At 40.5% G+C, this 19,375-nt stretch overlaps 1 protein-coding gene across 1 annotated transcript in view; it reads left to right on the forward strand.

Annotated features, from left to right (window-relative positions):
• mEFG1 (mitochondrial translation elongation factor G 1) overlaps positions 1-19,375 on the forward strand; it is a 123,515-nt gene that overhangs the window by 24,630 nt on the left and 79,510 nt on the right. The window contains exons 6-8 of the mRNA XM_070098816.1: positions 986-1,104; positions 7,629-7,821; positions 17,159-17,327. Of these exons, the coding sequence (XP_069954917.1) occupies positions 986-1,104; positions 7,629-7,821; positions 17,159-17,327 (481 nt within the window). The remainder of the gene's footprint in view (positions 1-985; positions 1,105-7,628; positions 7,822-17,158; positions 17,328-19,375) is intronic.

The raw sequence follows: 19,375 nt of genomic DNA on the forward strand, positions 1-19,375 counted from the left end.
TACCCTTCTGGCAAGACAGTGATGGAGTGAATGATGGTGAAAGTTTTTCTTTTTCGGGCCACCCTGCCTTGGTGGGAATCGGCCAGTGTGATAATAAAAAATAAATAAAAAAAAATTAACACCTTTTGCAATATCAGCTTCCTTGATTTGTTCTTTCTTTGACAGGAAAGAACCGATGGTCGACTTGTTTTTCCCATACATCCTGGCAAGCTCAACAAGTCTCACACCACTCTCATACTTCTGTATTATTTCCTTCTTCACATCTATGGTGTTTCTCACTTTCTTTACCACAGGGGTACCACTAGCAAGTTTTTTTTGGGCCCATGGCAGCTTATTTCACAGTCCCACAAGCACTAAACACAACGAAATAATCGTAAAATGCGTGAATGAGAGCGCAGGTTAGTGTTCACTCAAGCATAAACAAAGCTAGACTGCTCACGGCGCCTGCGTGGGGACGCGGACAGAGCGGGCCGGCAGACAGGTCCCGTACCTGGCGGTTCGAAAATAGGGGCGTGTTCGATAATAGGGACACAGTTTGTCCGAAAAAATGGTCCTATTTTCGAAACGTTTGATATGTGATACTTTCGATTTTTGAGGTTCCACTGTAATCATAAATAAATGCAATCTGGCTGTCCACTTCTTGAATATTAAGGGACTATTTTAGTAACTTAATAGATATAATTTGTGTGCTTTTATTGTTTCAAAAATCAATTTCTTTGATGGTAGGTTCTTGCTCTCCAAGTGTTTTATCCATGTACTCTAATGACTTTCTCCTTTATTTTTCCATCTTTTGTCAGTAAGTCAGATCTGTATATTAAAGAGCCTTTGTCTTTTTTTGCCATTTTCTATTTATCCTCCTGTTTGCCTTTTTTGTAATGAAATGACCCCCAAATTTCATTGTAGCTAGCTTGATTCACCTGAAAATTTTAGTAGTCTTATGCTGTCTATTTTCTGTTTTGCTCTATTTTTTTTTTTTTTTTGTCAGAAATATTATTCGTGAGGATGAAATACCGGTTAATATGAGAGCAGAGACTGATGAACGCCGAATTGAACTTGTTGAATATCTCTCCAACGCTGATGAAGTTATTGGCGAATTGTTCCTGGGTAAGAAGAAATGTTGTCATCTGTTATATACAGTAAAGTCCATGTTTGTGGTCTTATCACTAGTATTCTAATGTTTATAATTTATTATTTTGTAGAAAAATTTTTATATTAACTGTCTTAATAGACAAAGGCAAGTACTGTACATGTGGTATTATTTTTATGGTACAGTACTTAACAACATGGGACAGATTTTACTAATGTGATTTATTAGGAAATATCTACCTAACAGTGTTTTTCATATACATATTAACCCTTAAACGGTCCAAACTTGTATATACATCCTTACGCGTAGCATCCCAAACGTATTTTTTTATATTATTTTTATCATCACACTGGCTGATTCCCACCAAGGCAGGGTGGCCCGAAAAAGAAAAACTTTCACCATCATTCACTCCATCACTGTCTTCCCAGAAGGGTGCTTTACACTACAGTTTTTAAACTGCAACATTAACACCCCTCCTTTCGAGTGCAGGCACTGTACTTCCCATCTCCAGGACTCGAGTCCAGCCTGCCGGTTTCCCTGAACCCCTTCATAAATGTTACTTTGCTCACACTCCAACAGCACGTCAAGTATTAAAAACTATTTGTCTCCATTCACTCCTATCAAATAGGCTCACGCATGCCTGCTGGAAGTCCAAGCCCCTCGCACACAAAACCTCCTTTACCCCCTCCCTCCAACCTTTCCTAGGCCGACCCCTACCCCGCCTTCCTTCCACTACAGACTGATACACTTTTGAAGTCATTCTATTTCGCTCCATTCTCTCTACATGTCCGAACCACCTCAACAACCCTTCCTCAGCCCTCTGGACAACAGTTTTGGTAATCCCGCACCTCCTCCTAACTTCCAAACTACGAATTCTCTGCATTATATTCACACCACACATTGCCCTCAGACATGACATCTCCACTGCCTCCAGCCTTCTCCTCGCTGCAACATTCATTACCCATGCTTCACACCCATATAAGAGCGTTGGTAAAACTAGACTCTCATACATTCCCCTCTTTGCCTCCAAGGACAAAGTTCTTTGTCTCCACAGACTCCTAAGTGCACCACTCACCCTTTTCTGAATACATTCACCTCCTCCATACTCTCTCCCTCCAATCTGATATCCAATCTTTCATCACCTAATCTTTTTGTTATCCTCATAGCCTTACTCTTTCCTGTATTCACTTTCAATTTTCTTCTTTTGCACACCCTACCAAATTCATCCACCAATCTCTGCAACTTCTCTTCAGAATCTCCCAAGAGCACAGTGTCATCAGCAAAGAGCAACTGTGACAACTCCCACTTTGTGTGATTCTTTATCTTTTAACTCCACGCCTCTTGCCAAGACCCTCGCATTTACTTCTCTTACAACCCCATCTATAAATATATTAAACAACCACGGTGACATCACACATCCTTGTCTAAGGCCTACTTTTACTGGGAAATAATTTCCCTCTTTCCTACATACTCTAACTTGAGCCTCACTATCCTCGTAAAAACTCTTCACTGCTTTCATTGCTTTCACATTGCCCCCCTATCCACCCTGTCATACGCCTTTTCCAAATCCATAAATACCACAAAGACCTCTTTAGCCTTATCTAAATACTGTTCACTGTAAACACCTGGTCCACACACCCCCTACCTATCCTAAAGCCTCCTTGTTCATCTGCTATCCTATTCTCTGTCTTACTCCTAATTCTTTCAATAATAACTCTACCATACACTTTACCAGGTACACTCAACAAACTTAACCCCCTATAATTTTTGCACTCTTTTGTCCCCTTTGCCTTTATACAAAGGAACTATGCATGCTGTCTACCAATCCCTAGGTACCTTACCCTCTTCCATACATTTATTAAATAATTGCACCAACCACTCCAAAACTATATCCCCACCAGCTTTTAACATTTCTATCTTTATCCCATCAATCCCAGCTGCCTTACCCCCTTTCATTTTACCTACTGCCTCACGAACTTCCCCCACACTCACAACTGGTTCTTCCTCACTCCTACAAGATGTTATTCCTCCTTACCCTATACACGAAATCACAGCTTCCCTATCTTCATCAACATTTAACAATTCCTCAAAATATTCCCTCCATCTTCCCAATACCTCTAACTCTCCATTTAATAACTCTCCTCTCCTATTTTTAACTGACAAATCCATTTGTTCTCTAGGCTTCCTTAACTTGTTAATCTCACTCCAAAAGTTTTTCTTATTTTCAACAAAATTTGTTGATAACATCTCACCCACTCTCTCATTTCCTCTCTTTTTACATTGCTTCACCACTCTCTTAACCTCTCTTTTTCTCCATGTACTCTTCCGTCCTTGCATCACTTCTACTTTGTAAAAACTTCTCATATGCTAACTTTTTCTCCCTTACTACTCTCTTTACATCATCATTCCACCAATCGCTCCTCTTCCCTCCTGCACCCACCTTCCTGTAACCGCAAACTTCTGCTGAACACTCTAACACTACATTTTTAAACCTACCCCATACCTCTTTGACCCCATTGCCTATGCTCTCATTAGCCCATCTATCCTCCAATAGCTGTTTATATCTTACCCTAACTGCCTCCTCTTTTAGTTTATAAACCTTCACCTCTCTCTTCCCTGATGCTTCTATTCTCCTTGTATCCCATCTACCTTTTACTCTCAGTGTAGCTACAACTAAAAAGTGATCTGATATATCTGTGGCCCCTCTATAAACATGTACATCCTGAAATCTACTCAACAGTCTTTTATCTACCAATACATAATCCAACAAACTACTGTCATTTTGCCCTACATCATATCTTGTATACTTATTTATGCTCTTTTTCTTAAAATATGTATTACCTATAACTAAACCCCTTTCTATACAAAGTTCAATCAAAGGGCTCCCATTATCATTTACACCTGGCACCCCAAACTTACCTACCACACCCTCTCTAAAAGTTTCTCCTACTTTAGCATTCAGGTCCCCTACCACAATTACTCTCTCACTTGGTTTAAAGGCTCCTATACATTCACTTAAGATTTGGCACGATTGGCCTGAGATGCCTTGTCAGCATAGAATGGGCCCTAACACTCAGTGTGTGCGGTATTAAAAAAATCTGGGACCACTTAGTACCTTGTGGGAGCGCCAGTTAAATTAGCGCCAGCTAGAGCAAACAGTGCGGTAAGCACCAAGGATTCACTGATGTAATGTCATATTAACACTCTCTTTTAAGAGGAAAGTGATGTTAACCCCAAGTTTAAGGTCTCTCTCTCTTTCTGTCTACCTCTGTCTCTCTGTGTCTGTCTGTCTCTATTTTTGTCTATCTGTGTCTGTATCTCTTTCAATCTCTCTCTTTCTATCTGTCTGTCTATCTGTCTCACAGGTACACACAAATACAAGTATACATAGTGTAAATTACCTAGGATAACCAAAAAATCCAGACAAAGTGCTATACTCTGCTTGAAGATGTGAATAAACATGATGACAATGCAGTCTTGTTGCTCTCTGAGACAGAGAGCTAGACGGATAGACAGATAGATAGGGAGCTTGACAGACAGACAAATAGACAGACGGACAAGTTTGTGTACCGGTGAAAACAAAGTGAGGGCGATGCTCATCAAATATCACCTCTAATCTTTTCTTATCAGCTGCATGTTGCAACCCCTGAATGGGTCACAAAGTTTTTTTTTTTTTTTTTTTTTTTTTTAAACAAGTAGGCCGTCTCCCACCGAGGCAGGGTGACCCAAAAAAGAAAGAAAATCCCCAAAAAGAAAATACTTTCATCATCATTCAACACTTTCACCACACTCACACATTATCACTGTTTTTGCAGAGGTGCTCAGAACACAACAGTTTAGAAGCATACGCATATAAAGATACACAACATATCCCTGAATCCCTTCACTAAATATTACCCTGCTCACACTCCAACAGATCGTCAGGTCCCAAATACCATTCGTCTCCTTTCACTCCTATCGAACACGCTCATGCACGCCTGCTGGAAGTATTTAATGTATAGTATTACCTTTTCCTATAATTTTATATTGCTTATATTTGCGATAATAGCTAAATCGTAAATATATTGCTTTATATTATTATTTGACTTAGTTACTTTTATTAGGTAGGATGTAACATGTATATATTATTCGGTGCTCATAGTTCAAGGCTTTATTGTCTAACTACTGTAATTATCCCTCGTTGCTCATTTCCCTGCCGGCTTTTCGGTGTTGCTAGGCAGCAGCTGTCCACGGAGCAATCACGTGATCGAAGGGGGGTGTTCACACCTCGCCTGGAGTAGCGAGTCTGGGCTGGACTCTCTTGGTGGTTAGACGTATTCCTGACAAGACGTGCCTAACTCTCCCTTGTTGGCCCTTGTTGGAAGATCGTCTCTGTTGTTTTCTTGTTGTTGGTTCTGTAGAACTCTGTTCACAGAACATTGTCTAGACTTAGTGATTTTCGACGTTGTACTGAGGTTGTGTGTCGCATGCACTCTGAGCAACCCAGGTCCTGAGCTGTAGCTTCTGACCTAATTTGTACTGGTATCTGTGTACTGTCACAGTCGGGGATTTTCTTAGGCTGAACTTAGATTCAGTAGTATGGGAGTTTTGTGACTTTTGTGGAGGACCTGCAGATGGTCCCTACTTAGTGTCATTATATTATCTCCTTGTTCCTGATTGTGTCGCTATTGCTTGTTATATTGCTATTGGGCTTAGCAGTCGTTTTATTGTTCAAGCAAGCTGTTCTGATTGCCAGGTGGTCAAGAAGTTAGTTAATGCGAGGACTTAGTCACTAGTTAAGTCTAGTTGAGTTTTGAGACATAGCGAACTACTTAGAGCACTTACACACATACTCACAAACTTATTTGTATATATATGTATTATTAAATGTTAATGTGCTAGACGGTACTTAAGACATAAATGTGATATGTGCTATCAGCACAATAATGCTGTACACGAGAGAAGTGATTATTATTATTTAGATTACTTTGCTTAATTTAATTTAATTTGATAATACAATGTATACTCCTAGACATCTTTATTAATAAACTTAATAAATTTTAATTTCTCTAGTTAGTAGCCTACTAGTTGTAATCCTGAAGCACTAATAATTCTTATTGAATTCTAATGGATAATTGGACCAGGATACTGACTACTTGTTACAAAAACCCAGTAACAGGCTGGATGCTAGAAGGGCAGTCCTTTCTAGTATTCACTGGAGATCTCTATGCTTATTAGAAATCGCATTTTTTGTAACACTGCACCCTCCCCCACCCTTGTGTATGCTCATCAAACGTCAGCTCTTATCAGTTATCTCATCATGTCACTGTCAGTGGTGGACTTTGTTTTTCATGCTTCAAGGCAACTTATTATTACCTATTATTATTATTACGTATGATTATTCTCCTCTTTCTTCTCCTCCTCTTTCTTCTCCTCCTCTTTCTTCTCCTCCTCTTTCTTCTCCTCCTCTTTCTTCTCCTCCTCTTTCTTCTCCTCCTCTTTCTTCTCCTCCTCTTTCTTCTCCTCCTCTTTCTTCTCCTCCTCTTTCTTCTCCTCCTCTTTCTTCTCCTCCTCTTTCTTCTCCTCCTCTTTCTTCTCCTCCTCTTTCTTCTCCTCCTCTTTCTTCTCCTCCTCTTTCTTCTCCTCCTCTTTCTTCTCCTCCTCTTTCTTCTCCTCCTCTTTCTTCTCCTCCTCTTTCTTCTCCTCCTCTTTCTTCTCCCCCTTCTTCTTCTCCCCCTTCTTCTTCTCCCCCTTCTTCTCCCCCTTCTTCTTCTCCCCCTTCTTCTTCTTCTCCCCCTTCTTCTTCTCCCCCTTCTTCTTCTCCCCCTTCTTCTTCTCCCCCTTCTTCTCCCCCTTCTTCTTCTCCCCCTTCTTCTTCTCCCCCTTCTTCTTCTCCCCCTTCTTCTTCTCCCCCTTCTTCTTCTCCCCCTTCTTCTTCTCCCCCTTCTTCTTCTCCCCCTTCTTCTTCTCCCCCTTCTTCTTTTCCCCCTTCTTCTTCTCCCCCTCCTCTTCCTCCCTCCTCCCTCCTCCCTCCTCCTCCTCCTCATTGTTATTATATCCTTCCACATATCCAAAACATTGCTGGGACATACAAATACTTTGTATATATTCCAAGACAATAGTAAATGGCTAAGGCAGGTGTAACTGTCCACCTGTCAGTGTGTTTGTGACAATTTCAGTACCTAATACTAGTGTCAGAACAAAGATTGGTTATAAAATGACAAGAACTACTACAAATTGTAATTATCAGAACATAAAAATTACATAAAATAATATGAAAAATAGAAAAAAGGTATATCGGCAACACTTCTGCAAGCGGCAGGACTCCATGTTGCTGTCACATGAGCATCCATTGCCAACTTCTCAGCCTCATATCTCGGTAAGTACTGACCCTAAAAAAAAAATTTTATTCTAAAATACTTAAAAAAAATGTGCTCTTTTTTTCTATATAATTTTTTTTTTTTTTTCGAAATATTCGGGGCACTGCGTGAGTGAATGTATATATACGTTTGGACCGTTTAATGGTTAAATAATATGCTTGATTATTATTTGTATAATGTAGAGGAGAAGACGCCAACAGAGGAAGAGCTTCATGCTGGTATTCGGCGGACATGTCTGCAGCGAACCTTTACACCAGTTTTTGTTGGAACAGCACTGAAAAATAAAGGAGTTCAGCCACTCCTGGATGGAGTTCTTAAATACTTGCCAAATCCTGGGGAAGTAAATAATTTTGCCTTGCAGCAAAATAGTAAAGGGTAAGCTTATTCACCATTTGTTTTAGTAATCATAGTAGAAAGTGTTATATTTTTGTAGTCCCTCATTTATATTGTCAAATGTTCTTTTATCTACGTGTTTAGAGTTTGATTTCTGTAGCTTGTAGTTTAACTAGTTCTGTGCCTCCACTTCCTTGGATCAAATCAGATTGCCTCCCATTCCCCAGGTGCTGTATGACCCCTACAGGTTTGGCACTTCCCCTGAATGTAACTATTTCTGTAATGCTAATTCTTTTTCTTTTCGTAACGTATTCTCTACACTGAGTAATTTTCCTTGAATGCTACTTACTTCAAATACATTTTTCAAGTTGATTTATTACTCATTTTCAGGATTCTGTTATAATGTCCCTAAGTAGTATGTCTTTTAGAGGTTACTACCACCTATATTTGTTTAAAATATTTGTAAATTTTTTTTTTTTTCAATTGAAAGTATTTTTAATTTGTTTTATTTGTCCTGTTCGTTACCCTGATAAACCATGTGATGGGTGGGTTTGATCCTACTACTCAAGAAAAAATGCTTCATTTTTTAATTATTGCTTTAATCATTTAGCATTTTTCTTTCTGTATAATTATTTTGAGGCCTTGTTTAGTGATATGTCCTTGCAGCTTTCAATTTTCTTTGCCATTGGCTCTCTAGAATTTCTCCCTAATGCTTGACCTTTTGTATTAATATCATATTGTCTGTCCCATAAAGGTATTTTCCAATTTGTCTATCACTTGGTTCACTTGGTTGTTGAAGTTCTCTAAGCATTTTAGGATCTTACTGATTTCTTATGTCAGCTCATGAATTACTTTTCCTGTCTCATGACTTAACAATATTTTATCTACACCTACCATCTGACTTATGACCTGTTCGACATACGTCCACTCGACTTACGACCGTGCAGCTGGGCTGGGCCGGCTGATGCATACTGCTGTACAATATTTGACCATACTCACGGCGGCAACACGCCATGCAGGCAGCATCAGTTTGAGTTACCCTGCCCTATCAGCAGCATTATACTGTATTAACTGTGCTAACTGGACAGTAAATTTCACCATGGCCCCTAAGAGGAAGTCTGAATCTTGCACTGGAGATTGTGGCAAGAAAGGCTCTTACTCTCTAACTCTCCCTATTTGTTTTCACTGTTGCACATAAACCTGTCTGTATCTGTCTGCCTGTATATCTGTCTGTCTATCTGTCTAGATCTGTCTGCTTATCTGTCTTTGTCTTCCTGTGTGTGTGTCTGTCTTTCTGTTTACCTGTGTCTGTCTTTCTGTCTGCTTGTCTCTGTCTCAGAGAGCCACTCATGAAACAACAGGTATTACACATGAAGCAAAGGCGTCACATCTTCAATGTAACGCTAATATCGCTCTGCGGCTTATTTATCTATCACAATTCATCTAATGTGACATAATAAACAATATAAATAACATGAAAACCTGATGTACGCTCTAGAATGAATAAAATATGAACTTAACTGCTTTAAACTCCACATCTTGCTCCTGTGCTGGCGTGCAGGTACAGTGGAACCTCAAATTTCGAATGTATCACTTATTGAGCGTTTCAAAAATAGAACCCTTTTTTCGAACCAACTTTGTCCCTATTATCGAACGCACCCATATTTTTGGACCGCTGGGTACCGGACCTGTCCGTCAGCCTGCTCTGTCCACGTCTCCGCGCAGACACCGTGAGCCAGTCTGGCTTTGTTGATGCTTGAGTGAACACTAACCTGCACTCTCATTCAAACATTTTATGATTATTTCTTTGTGTTTAGTGCTTGTGGGACTGCGAAATAAGCTACCATGGGCCCAAAGAAACTTCCTAGTGGTATCCCTGTGGTAAAGAAAGTGAGAAACACCATAGATGTGAAGAAGGAAATAATACAGAAGTATGAGAGTGGTGTGAGACTTGCTGAGGTTGCCAGGATGTATGGGAAAAACAAGTCGACTATCAGTTCTATCCTGGCAAAGAAAGAACAAATCAAGGAAGCTGATGTTGCGAAAAGTGTTAATCTTTCTTTCTTTCTTTCAACACACCGGCCATATCCCACCGTGGCGGGGTGGCCCAAAAGGAAAAACAAAAGTTTCTCCTTTTAAGTTTAGTAATATATACAGAAGAAGAGGTTACTAGCCCCTTGCTCTCGGCATTTTAGTCACCTCTTACGACACGCATGGCTTACGGAGGAAGAATTCTCTTTCACTTCCCCATGGAAATAAGAGGAAATAGGCAAGAACAAGAACTACAAAGAAAATAGAAGAAAACCCAGAGGGGCATGTATATAAATGCTTGTACATGTGTGTGGTGTGACCTAAGTGTAAGTAGAAGTAGCAAGACGTATCTGAAATCTTGCATGTTTATGAGACAGAAAAAAAGACACCAGCAATCCTACCATCATGTAAAACAATTACAGGCTTTCGTTTTACGCTCGGCAGAACGGTAGTACCTCCCTGGGCGGTTGCTGTCTACCAACCTACTACCTGTAGAAAAGTGTTAATATACTAACCAAAAAAAGACCACAAATAGTTGAAGAGGTTGAGAAGTTGTTGCTGGTGTGGATCAAGGATAAAGAGATGGCAGGTGATAGTGTTCCAAAGACGATTATTTGTGAATAGGCAAGGAAGTTGCATGCCGATCTTGTACAGAAAACTCCTGGAACCAGTGCTGATAGTGAATTTAAGGCCAGCAGAGGCTGGTTTGACAGATTTAAGAAGAGTAGTGGCATACACAATGTTGTAAGACATGGTGAGGCAGCCAGTTCAGACAAACAGACGGCTGAGAAGTTTGTACAGGAGTTTAAGGGGTACATAGACACTGAAAAATTCAAACCCCAACAAGCGTTCAATTGTGACGAAACAGGCCTGTTTTGGAAGAAAATGCCGAAGAGGACCTACATCACACAGGAGGAAAAGGCACTGCCAGGATACAAGCCTATGAAAGACAGGCTTACTCTTTTGTTCTGTGCTTACGCTAGTGGTAATTTTAAAGTGAAGCCTTTACTTGTGTATCATTCAGAAAATTCCAGAGTTTTTAAGAAAAACAGTGTCTTGAAGAACAAGTTATGTGTCTTGTGGAAAGCTAATCATAAGGCATGGGTCACAAGACAAATTTTTAAAGAGTGGGTCTATGAAGTGTTTGGCCCCAGTGTGAAAAAATACCTCCTGGAAAAGAAATTGCCACTCAAGTGCCTCCTGTTAATGGACAATGCTCCTGCTCATCCTCCAAACGTATTAGACCTCGTCTAGGGACTTCAGTTTTATAAAAGTGAAGTTCTTGCCTCCTAACACCACCACTCTCCTCCAGCCTATGGACCAGCAGGTCATTTCTAACTTCAAAAAATTCTACACAAAAGCAGTGTTTGAAAAGTGGTTTGAAGTGACCACAGACACTAAGTTGACCCTAAGAGAGTTCTGGAGGAATCACTTCAATATCTACAGCTCCATAAGCCTTATAGGTAAGGCTTGGGAGGGAGTGACTTCCAGGACTTTGAACTCTGCTTGGAGATAATTGTGGCCAGATTGTGTCCAAAAGAGGGATTTTGAAGGGTTTGAGGCTGACCCTGACCCTGTCCCTGACCTAGCTGACCCTCTGCCTGTTGTGGACTCTACTGTGGCATTGGGGAACACCCTGGGGCTGGAGGCGAGTGGTGAGGATGTGGAAGAGTTGCTGGAGGACCATAGGGAAGAGCTAACCATTGAAGAGCTGTAAGAGCTCCATCTGGAGCAGTACCAGACCACAGCTGAGGACCTTGCTTCAGAGGAGGAGGAAGAGGGAGTAGATGAGGTGCCGCCTTCAAAGATTAACCCTTTCAAGGTCGACAGGCCTCAGGGTTGGCCAAATTTCAAAAAAAAAAAAAAAAAAAAAAAATTCTTATGGAAAGATAGAGAATCTTTTCCCGATCATAATGACACCAAAAGTATGAAATTTGATGGAAAACTTACGGAATTACGCTCTCGCCAAGTTAGCGGTCTCAACGATGTTTACGCATTGGTGATTTTGCCCACTTTGAGCCCTATTTTCGGCCAATTCCAGTGTACTTGTCGACAAAAATCATAACTATTTCACTAGAACTCCATTTTTTCTATCAAATGAGTTCAAGAAACCACCCATTTTCTGATTTCAACTATCCAATACAGTGGTCAGAATTTAGCAATTTTGCCAATTTCACACAAATTTGAAAAGATGCCAATTTCCGAATAGGGTCCAGAATAAGCGAGAAAGACATTCCTGGCACTAAAATAACATTTCCTCTGTTCATTAGTCACATCCCCAGGCCCCTCTTACATTCTTTTGCTTTCCACTTTGAATTTTTATTCTCACAAGAAAATAGAAGATTTACTCTTATGCAAACTACTGCATTGGTGTAGAAAAGGTATAAATAATATCAGCGCACTTGTGAAAGAATATTAGATGCACCAGTTGACATGTATTGGACGCATAGCGTGATTTTAGTTTTGAACTTTGGTAAAAATCGAACATTTCTGCTACTTTGAGCGCAATTTCAAGGTAGTTTTCTTTGTAAAACCAGCCAAATCATCTCAATTTCTGTAAAATGTCTTCCATTCTATAAAATGAAACCAGGAAAACTAGAATACAACAATAAATACCATACGAAAATACAGTGCAAAGTCGCTGTTTTAATCCAAAAACACAGTCAGTTTTTTTTTTCTCATTATGCACTGTGTGCTGCAGGATTTTTTTTTATACCACGCACACTGACCATATAGACCCATTCTTTCATATGTAGGCCTACCAGCTTTCTCACTAGATTTGAGGGCGCTAGAATTTAGGCATACTAGTACGTCAGAAACCCTGGTGCGTAAGCTGTACTAGTACGGCCGAAACCCTGAAAGGGTCAAGGGGATTTGTGCCAAGTGGAAGGATGTCGAAATGTTTGTGGAGAAGTATCACCCTGAGCAAGCTGAAACAAGCCATCTTTGCAACAAGTTCAGAGACAGAACCATGTCCCATTTTAGGCAAATGTTAAAGAGGCACCAGAAACACAGGACTGTGGACAGTTATTTTGTGAGACAGGGGTCCAGTGACTCAAGCTGGTCCTAGTGGCATTAACCATTTCAGGGTCGAGAGGCCCTCTCCTAAACTTGTTCTCAGGGTTGAAAATTTTTTGGAAAAAAAAAAAAAAATTATGAAATGATAGAGAATCTTTTCCCAATCATAATGACACCAAAAGTATGAAATTTGATGGAAAACTTACGGAATTATGCTTTCGTGAATTTAGCAGTCTCGATGATGTTTATGCATGGGCGATTTTGCCCACTCTTAGAAGAAAACTCAGAGGGGTGTGTATATATATGCTTGTACATGTATGTGTAGTATGACCTAAGTGTAAGTAAAAGTAGCAAGACGTACCTGAAATCTTGCATGTGTATGGGACAGAAAAAAAAAAGACACCAATCCTACCATGGTGTAAAACAATTACAGGCTTCCGTTTTACACTCACTTGGCAGGATGGTAGCACCTCCTTGGGCGGTTGCTGTCTACCAACCTACTACATAAAATAATAATTATAATAGTACATGTATGTACGTACTGCGTATAATTTAGTTTGACAACACCACCACCAGACAGCAGTGTCAGTCAAAACAATGGTCACCAGTGCACATGTGCTTATGGAGTTACCCTCGTGGTGCAAGGAATTCTCGTGATTTCCTTGCATTTTGTGCAGTTAGTTCACCAGATTTCTTTCTTCTGACCAAGGGTCCTAAGAAAGCAAGTGCAATGGACAGTGCCAAGAAGAAAAAGAGGATGATTCGCCTGGAATTAAAGCAAGAAATGATTAATAAGCACAGACTAGGTACGAGGGTTGAGGACTTAGCTAGTTGAGTACAAGCATAGCCCCTGTACTATATGTACAGTACTAAAGCAGGAGGAGCCTATAGAGGCTATAGCACCAGCAAAGGACATTACAGTAATTTCTAAGCAGTTGACCTCTGTCAGTGAAAAGATGGAAAAGCTGCTGTTGACATGGTTGATGGAGAAACAGCTCACAGGAGATACGTAGTGTAGTGAGATAAACATAAAAATTGTACATAACAGTTATTATTGTTGTTGTTATTATTATTATTATTATTATTATTATTATAATCAAGGGGAAGCGCTAAACCCGTAGGATTCTACAGCACCTTGGTGGGAAAGGTATTCAGGTTTAATATGGAGAACTGGAGCACATATCCAATTCCCTAATTCAAGAGCCCCTCACCATCATCAAGGAGCCTTCCTTGAGGGGCAGTTCTTAAGAAAAGTGTGAACTCCTGACAGGATATGCTGCTTTTCATTTCTTCTCCAAGGTATGTAAATGCCGTATGTGCACCAGATCTTATTCAGTTAGCCTCACAAACTCCGTTTTCTCTTATAACACCTCTGACGTTTTCATAGCGAGAATGCGCAGAAGACTGTGCACACTACCATAACATACTGGAGTGAGAGATATAGGAGGAAATGTAAAATAAACCCAGTGAGGAGCAGGGGTGCAGTGGGGACAGTAAGGGAACACTGTATCAACATCAGGGGTCCCAGACTATTCAACATCTTACCTGAAGATATCAGAAACACGGCTGGACCAAGTGTAGAAGCCTTCAAGGAGAAACTGGACAAGTATCTTTACCAGGTGCCAGATCAACCAGGCTGTGATGGATATGTAGGGCAGCAGGCCTCCAGCAGCAGCAGCCTGGTTGACCAGGCAAGCACCAGAGGAGCTTGGCCCACAGCCAGGCTCCAAGAGTAGTGAAACTCTCGAAACTCTTCAGAGGTATATCGAAGGTACATGCACTGCTAAGCTCCAAAGTTTAATTGTCAAAAAAAAAAATCTAATTGTGTATATACCCAGAGTTTTGAACACCCGGTATGCAGTCTCTCCTCACTTAGCGATGTACTTGTTTACCAATGACTCAGACTTAGACTGGGCTCTCTGACCATTATGCATACTAAACGTATATGAGAGCTGATTTCCTCTATTCTGTTTATTACAATATACAGTGCACTACTGTATAAACATTTAAAAATATACCAGAAATGTTATAAATGGTGCAAAGGTAACATTAATTTAATATCAGAGATGGTTGACATAAACCCACTGCCATTATAATATGCTCCTCACTTAGCGACGAATTCGTTTACCAACATGGTCTTATGAATGAAACTCTGCCTTCAGTGAGGAAAGGATGTATAAACATTTAAAAATACACCCCAAGGACTTCCCCAATGCCACAGTGGATTCCACAACTGGCATACACTTCTCAGGGTTAGCCCCAACCCCTTCAAAATCCCTTTCTTCTACACATTGTGGCCACAGTTTCTTCCAAGCAGAGTTCAAGGTCCTCTTAGTCACTCTCTCCCTAGCCTTACCTATAAGGTTTACACAACTGAGGATACTAAAGTGATCTTTCCAAAACTCTCTTAGAGTCAGTCGAGTGTCTGAGGTCACTTCAAAGCACTTTTGAAACATAGCTTTTGTGTAGAGTTTGTTGAAGTTTGAAATGACCTGCTGGTCCATGGACTGCAGGAGAGGAGTGGTATTAGGAGGCAAAAAACTTGACCTTAATGAAGCTCATGTCCCCAGAAAGTCACTCTGCCAAGTCTGAAGGATGACCAGGAGCACTGTCTAATACCAGGAGGCACTTAAGGTCCAATTTCTTATCCATTAGGTAATTTTTCACAGTGGGGGCAAATGCATGGTGTAACCAGTCATAGAAAAAGTCCCTAGTGACCCATGCCTTACTGTTTGCCCTCCACAGCACACACAAATTAGCCTTGAGGACATTGTTTTGCTTGAATGCTCTGGGAGTTTGAGTGATACACCAATAAAGGCTTCACTTTGCAGTCACCACTAGCATTAGCACACATCAAAAGAGTAAGCCTGTCTTTCATAGGCTTATGTCCTGGGAGTGCCTTTTCCTCCTGAGTAATGTAGGTCCTGCTTGGCATTTTCTTCCAAAACAGGCCTGTTTCATCGCAATTAAAACTTGTTCAGGTTTCAATTCTTCACTGTCTATGTACTCCTTGAATTCCTTCACATATTTTTCAGCCGCTTTTTGGTCCGAACTGGCAGCCTCACCATGCTTTATCACACTATGTATGCCACTACGATTCTTAAATCTCTCAAACCAACCTTTGCTGGCCTTAAATTCACTCACATCACCACTAGTTGCAGGCATTTTTCTAATTAAATCGTCATGTAACTTCCTAGCCTTTTCACACATGATTGCTTGAGAGATGCTATCTCCCGCTATCTGTTTTTCGTTTATCAACACCAATAACAGTCTCTCAACATCATCTATCACTTGCGATCTCTGTTTCGAAAACAAACCTGCACCTTTTGCAAGAACAGCTTCCTTGATTGCCGTTTTGTTGACCAAGATAGTAGTGATGGTTGATTGGGGTTTGGTATACAACCTGCCAGCTCCAAGACACGCACTCCACTTTCGTACTTAGCAATTACCTCTTTCTTCATTTCCATAGTAATTTTCACCCTTTTAACCACAGGGTTGGCACTAGAAGCTTTCTTGGGGCCCATGGTGACTTACTTTGCAGTTACTAGCACTAAAAACAGTGATAATATGTAATGTACCGAATGTATGCTTAGATGCGACCGCACTGGCTGGCTTGTAAACACTGGTACCCACGGGGCAGCTGAGGCCACACGTGGGATGCGTCCCGGACGAATCACGTAAGGCGAGTTTTTTATCGTGAGGCGAGGCAAAATTTTTGCATTCAAATGCTTCGTATGGTGGATTTAACGTAACGCGATGTGTTCGTAAGGCGGGGGTCCACTAGCTGCATGCCAGCACAGTGTGTAAGTATATTTAGGTACAGGTACGCATAAGTATAATTATCAGAGTACATATAAAATATCGTGAGGGAAGTACAGTGCCTGCACTCTGAAGGAGGGGTGTTAATGTTGCAGTTTAAAAACTGTAGTGTAAAGCACCCTTCTGGCAAGACAGTGATGGAGTGAATGATGGTGAAAGTTTTTCTTTTTTGGGCCACCCTGCCTTGGTGGGAATCGGCCAGTGTGATAATAAATAATAATAAATATAAAATATGCAATAACTTTAAAACACTTGAAATTTTGCAGTTTCCAGACATAATAGAGAGATGTGCTCACAGAAAATGTAAACAAACCAGGTGGGGCGTACCGTATTAGAAAGATGGGGAGCCATATAGTAAGTTTTGGTCATAATTTGAAATTGCTGTATTAGCGGAATGCTGTAAGGCAAAACACTGTAAAGCAGGGCCCTACTGTATAGCAATGGCCTATAATTTTGTTTTTAATATATGCAAATTTTAATGTAAATAAGAAATAATTTTTTTTTTTTTTAGCGAGGAAGAGAAGATTCTTATGAAGTCTGCACGAGACAGCAATCATCCTTTTGTTGGCTTAGCCTTCAAGTTAGAAGCAGGGAGGTTTGGGCAGCTGACGTATGTAAGAGTCTATCAAGGATGTCTTAAAAAGGGAAACACGATATACAACTCGCGTACTGGTAAGAAGGTGAGTTGATCGGAGTTAAGTGTTATTTGTACCCAGTGTGACAGCTGACTTTTACTAGTGAAGAAAAGATTCACAATAGCATGACTGGAACAACTCTCAAATAACTCACACTTGGTCTATCTTAAGTTTCCTCTCTTAAATATTTTTTTTTTTTTTAATTTATTACCGGTTATTGCTTTCATGAAGTGCTTATTGTATATCAGCTCTAACATTGGTCATCAACAAAATATCTCCTACTTTGTCCATAAGCTTTCAGAGCAAGATGGAATAGTTTTTTTTTTTTTTTTTTCAAAGTATCTGGTAAGGGCTTGAGTCCTGCAGGTGGGAAGTGCAGTACCTGCACTCTGGAGGGGTGGGAATATTTAAAATTTTGAAGTGTAGTATCTGCATGCCTCTGGCAAAACAGTGTTTCTACTTTTTTGGGTTATCCTTCCTTTGGTGGCAGACAGCCATTGTGTTAAAAAAAAAAATGCATACGGTGTTCTTTTTAATACTGACTGTAAATTAAAAGTCTTTGATTATCTTCATTAATTAATTACTCAGGGTGAAATGTACTGCCATTGTTACCCAAAATCTTTGAAAAATTAATCCATAAGAGATTATAATCTTTTTCTGCCATCACTCAACATACTCAACTTCTGCCATTTCAGTTTCAGACCAAATAAAAGCATAAATAATTCATTTATAAAAATGCTCGTCTTCATTTATGTAGCTGTTGAGAATAATGAATATCCATTAGGATTTTTATAGACCTTAGGAAAGCATTCGATACAGTAGGCCACAACAACCTGCACCTTAAACTGTAACTCTTAAACTGTCCAAATGTAGATCTACGTTGTTACCGCTAGCTCTCCAAACGTAGATCAATGTTTTATTTTTTTTTGTCTCCAAATTTGACACGATTGGCCTGAGATGCCTAGTCAGTACAGAATAGCACTAGTCCTAGGACTGACTCCAGTGGAACCCCGCTCATCACAGGTGCCCACTCTGACACCTCGTCACGTACCATGACTCGTAGTTGCCTCCCTGTCAGGTATTCTCTGATCCATTGCAGTGCCCTTCCTGTTATGCATGCCTAATCCTCTAGATTTTGCACTAATCTCTTGTGTGGAACTGTGTCAAAGGCCTTCCTGCAGTCCAAGAAAATGCAGTCTACCCACCAGTCTCTCTCGTATCTTACTGCAGTTACCTTGTCATAAAACTCAGTAGGTTTGTGACAGGATTTTACTTCCCTGAATCCATGCTTTTTCTTTTTTTTGTGAGAGATAGAGAGAGAGAGATAGAGAGAGAGAGATAGAGATATTGAGAGAGAGGTATTGAGAGAGAGGTATTGAGAGAGAGGTATTGAGAGAGAGGTATTGAGAGAGAGGTATTGAGAGAGAGGTATTGAGAGAGAGGTATTGAGAGAGAGGTATTGAGAGAGAGGTATTGAGAGAGAGGTATTGAGAGAGAGGTATTGAGAGAGAGGTATTGAGAGAGAGGTATTGAGAGAGAGGTATTGAGAGAGGTATTGAGCTAGAGGTATTGAGCTAGAGGTATTGAGCTAGAGGTATTGAGCTAGAGGTATTGAGCGAGAGATATTGAGCGAGAGGTGTTGAGCGAGAGGTGTTGAGCGAGAGGTGTTGAGCTAGAGGTGTTGAGCGAGAGGTGTTGAGCTAGAGGTGTTGAGCTAGAGGTGTTGAGCTAGAGGTGTTGAGCGAGAGGTGTTGAGCGAGAGGTGTTGAGCGAGAGGTGTTGAGCTAGAGGTGTTGAGCGAGAGGTGTTGAGCTAGAGGTGTTGAGCTAGAGGTGTTGAGCTAGAGGTGTTGAGCGAGAGGTGTTGAGCGAGAGGTGTTGAGCGAGAGATGTTGAGCGAGAGATGTTGAGCGAGAGATGTTGAGCGAGAGATGTTGAGCGAGAGATGTTGAGCGAGAGATGTTGAGCGAGAGATGTTGAGATAGAGATGTTGAGATCAATCCTGCTCTGAAACACTTTTGATAGCTGCAGCAGAACTCATGGGCATAAAACCAGAAAATAAAATCTCCGAAATTCCACATATCTGACTCAAAC

This window comes from Cherax quadricarinatus, chromosome 1 (assembly GCF_038502225.1).
Source record: "Cherax quadricarinatus isolate ZL_2023a chromosome 1, ASM3850222v1, whole genome shotgun sequence".
NCBI lineage: Eukaryota > Metazoa > Arthropoda > Malacostraca > Decapoda > Parastacidae > Cherax > Cherax quadricarinatus.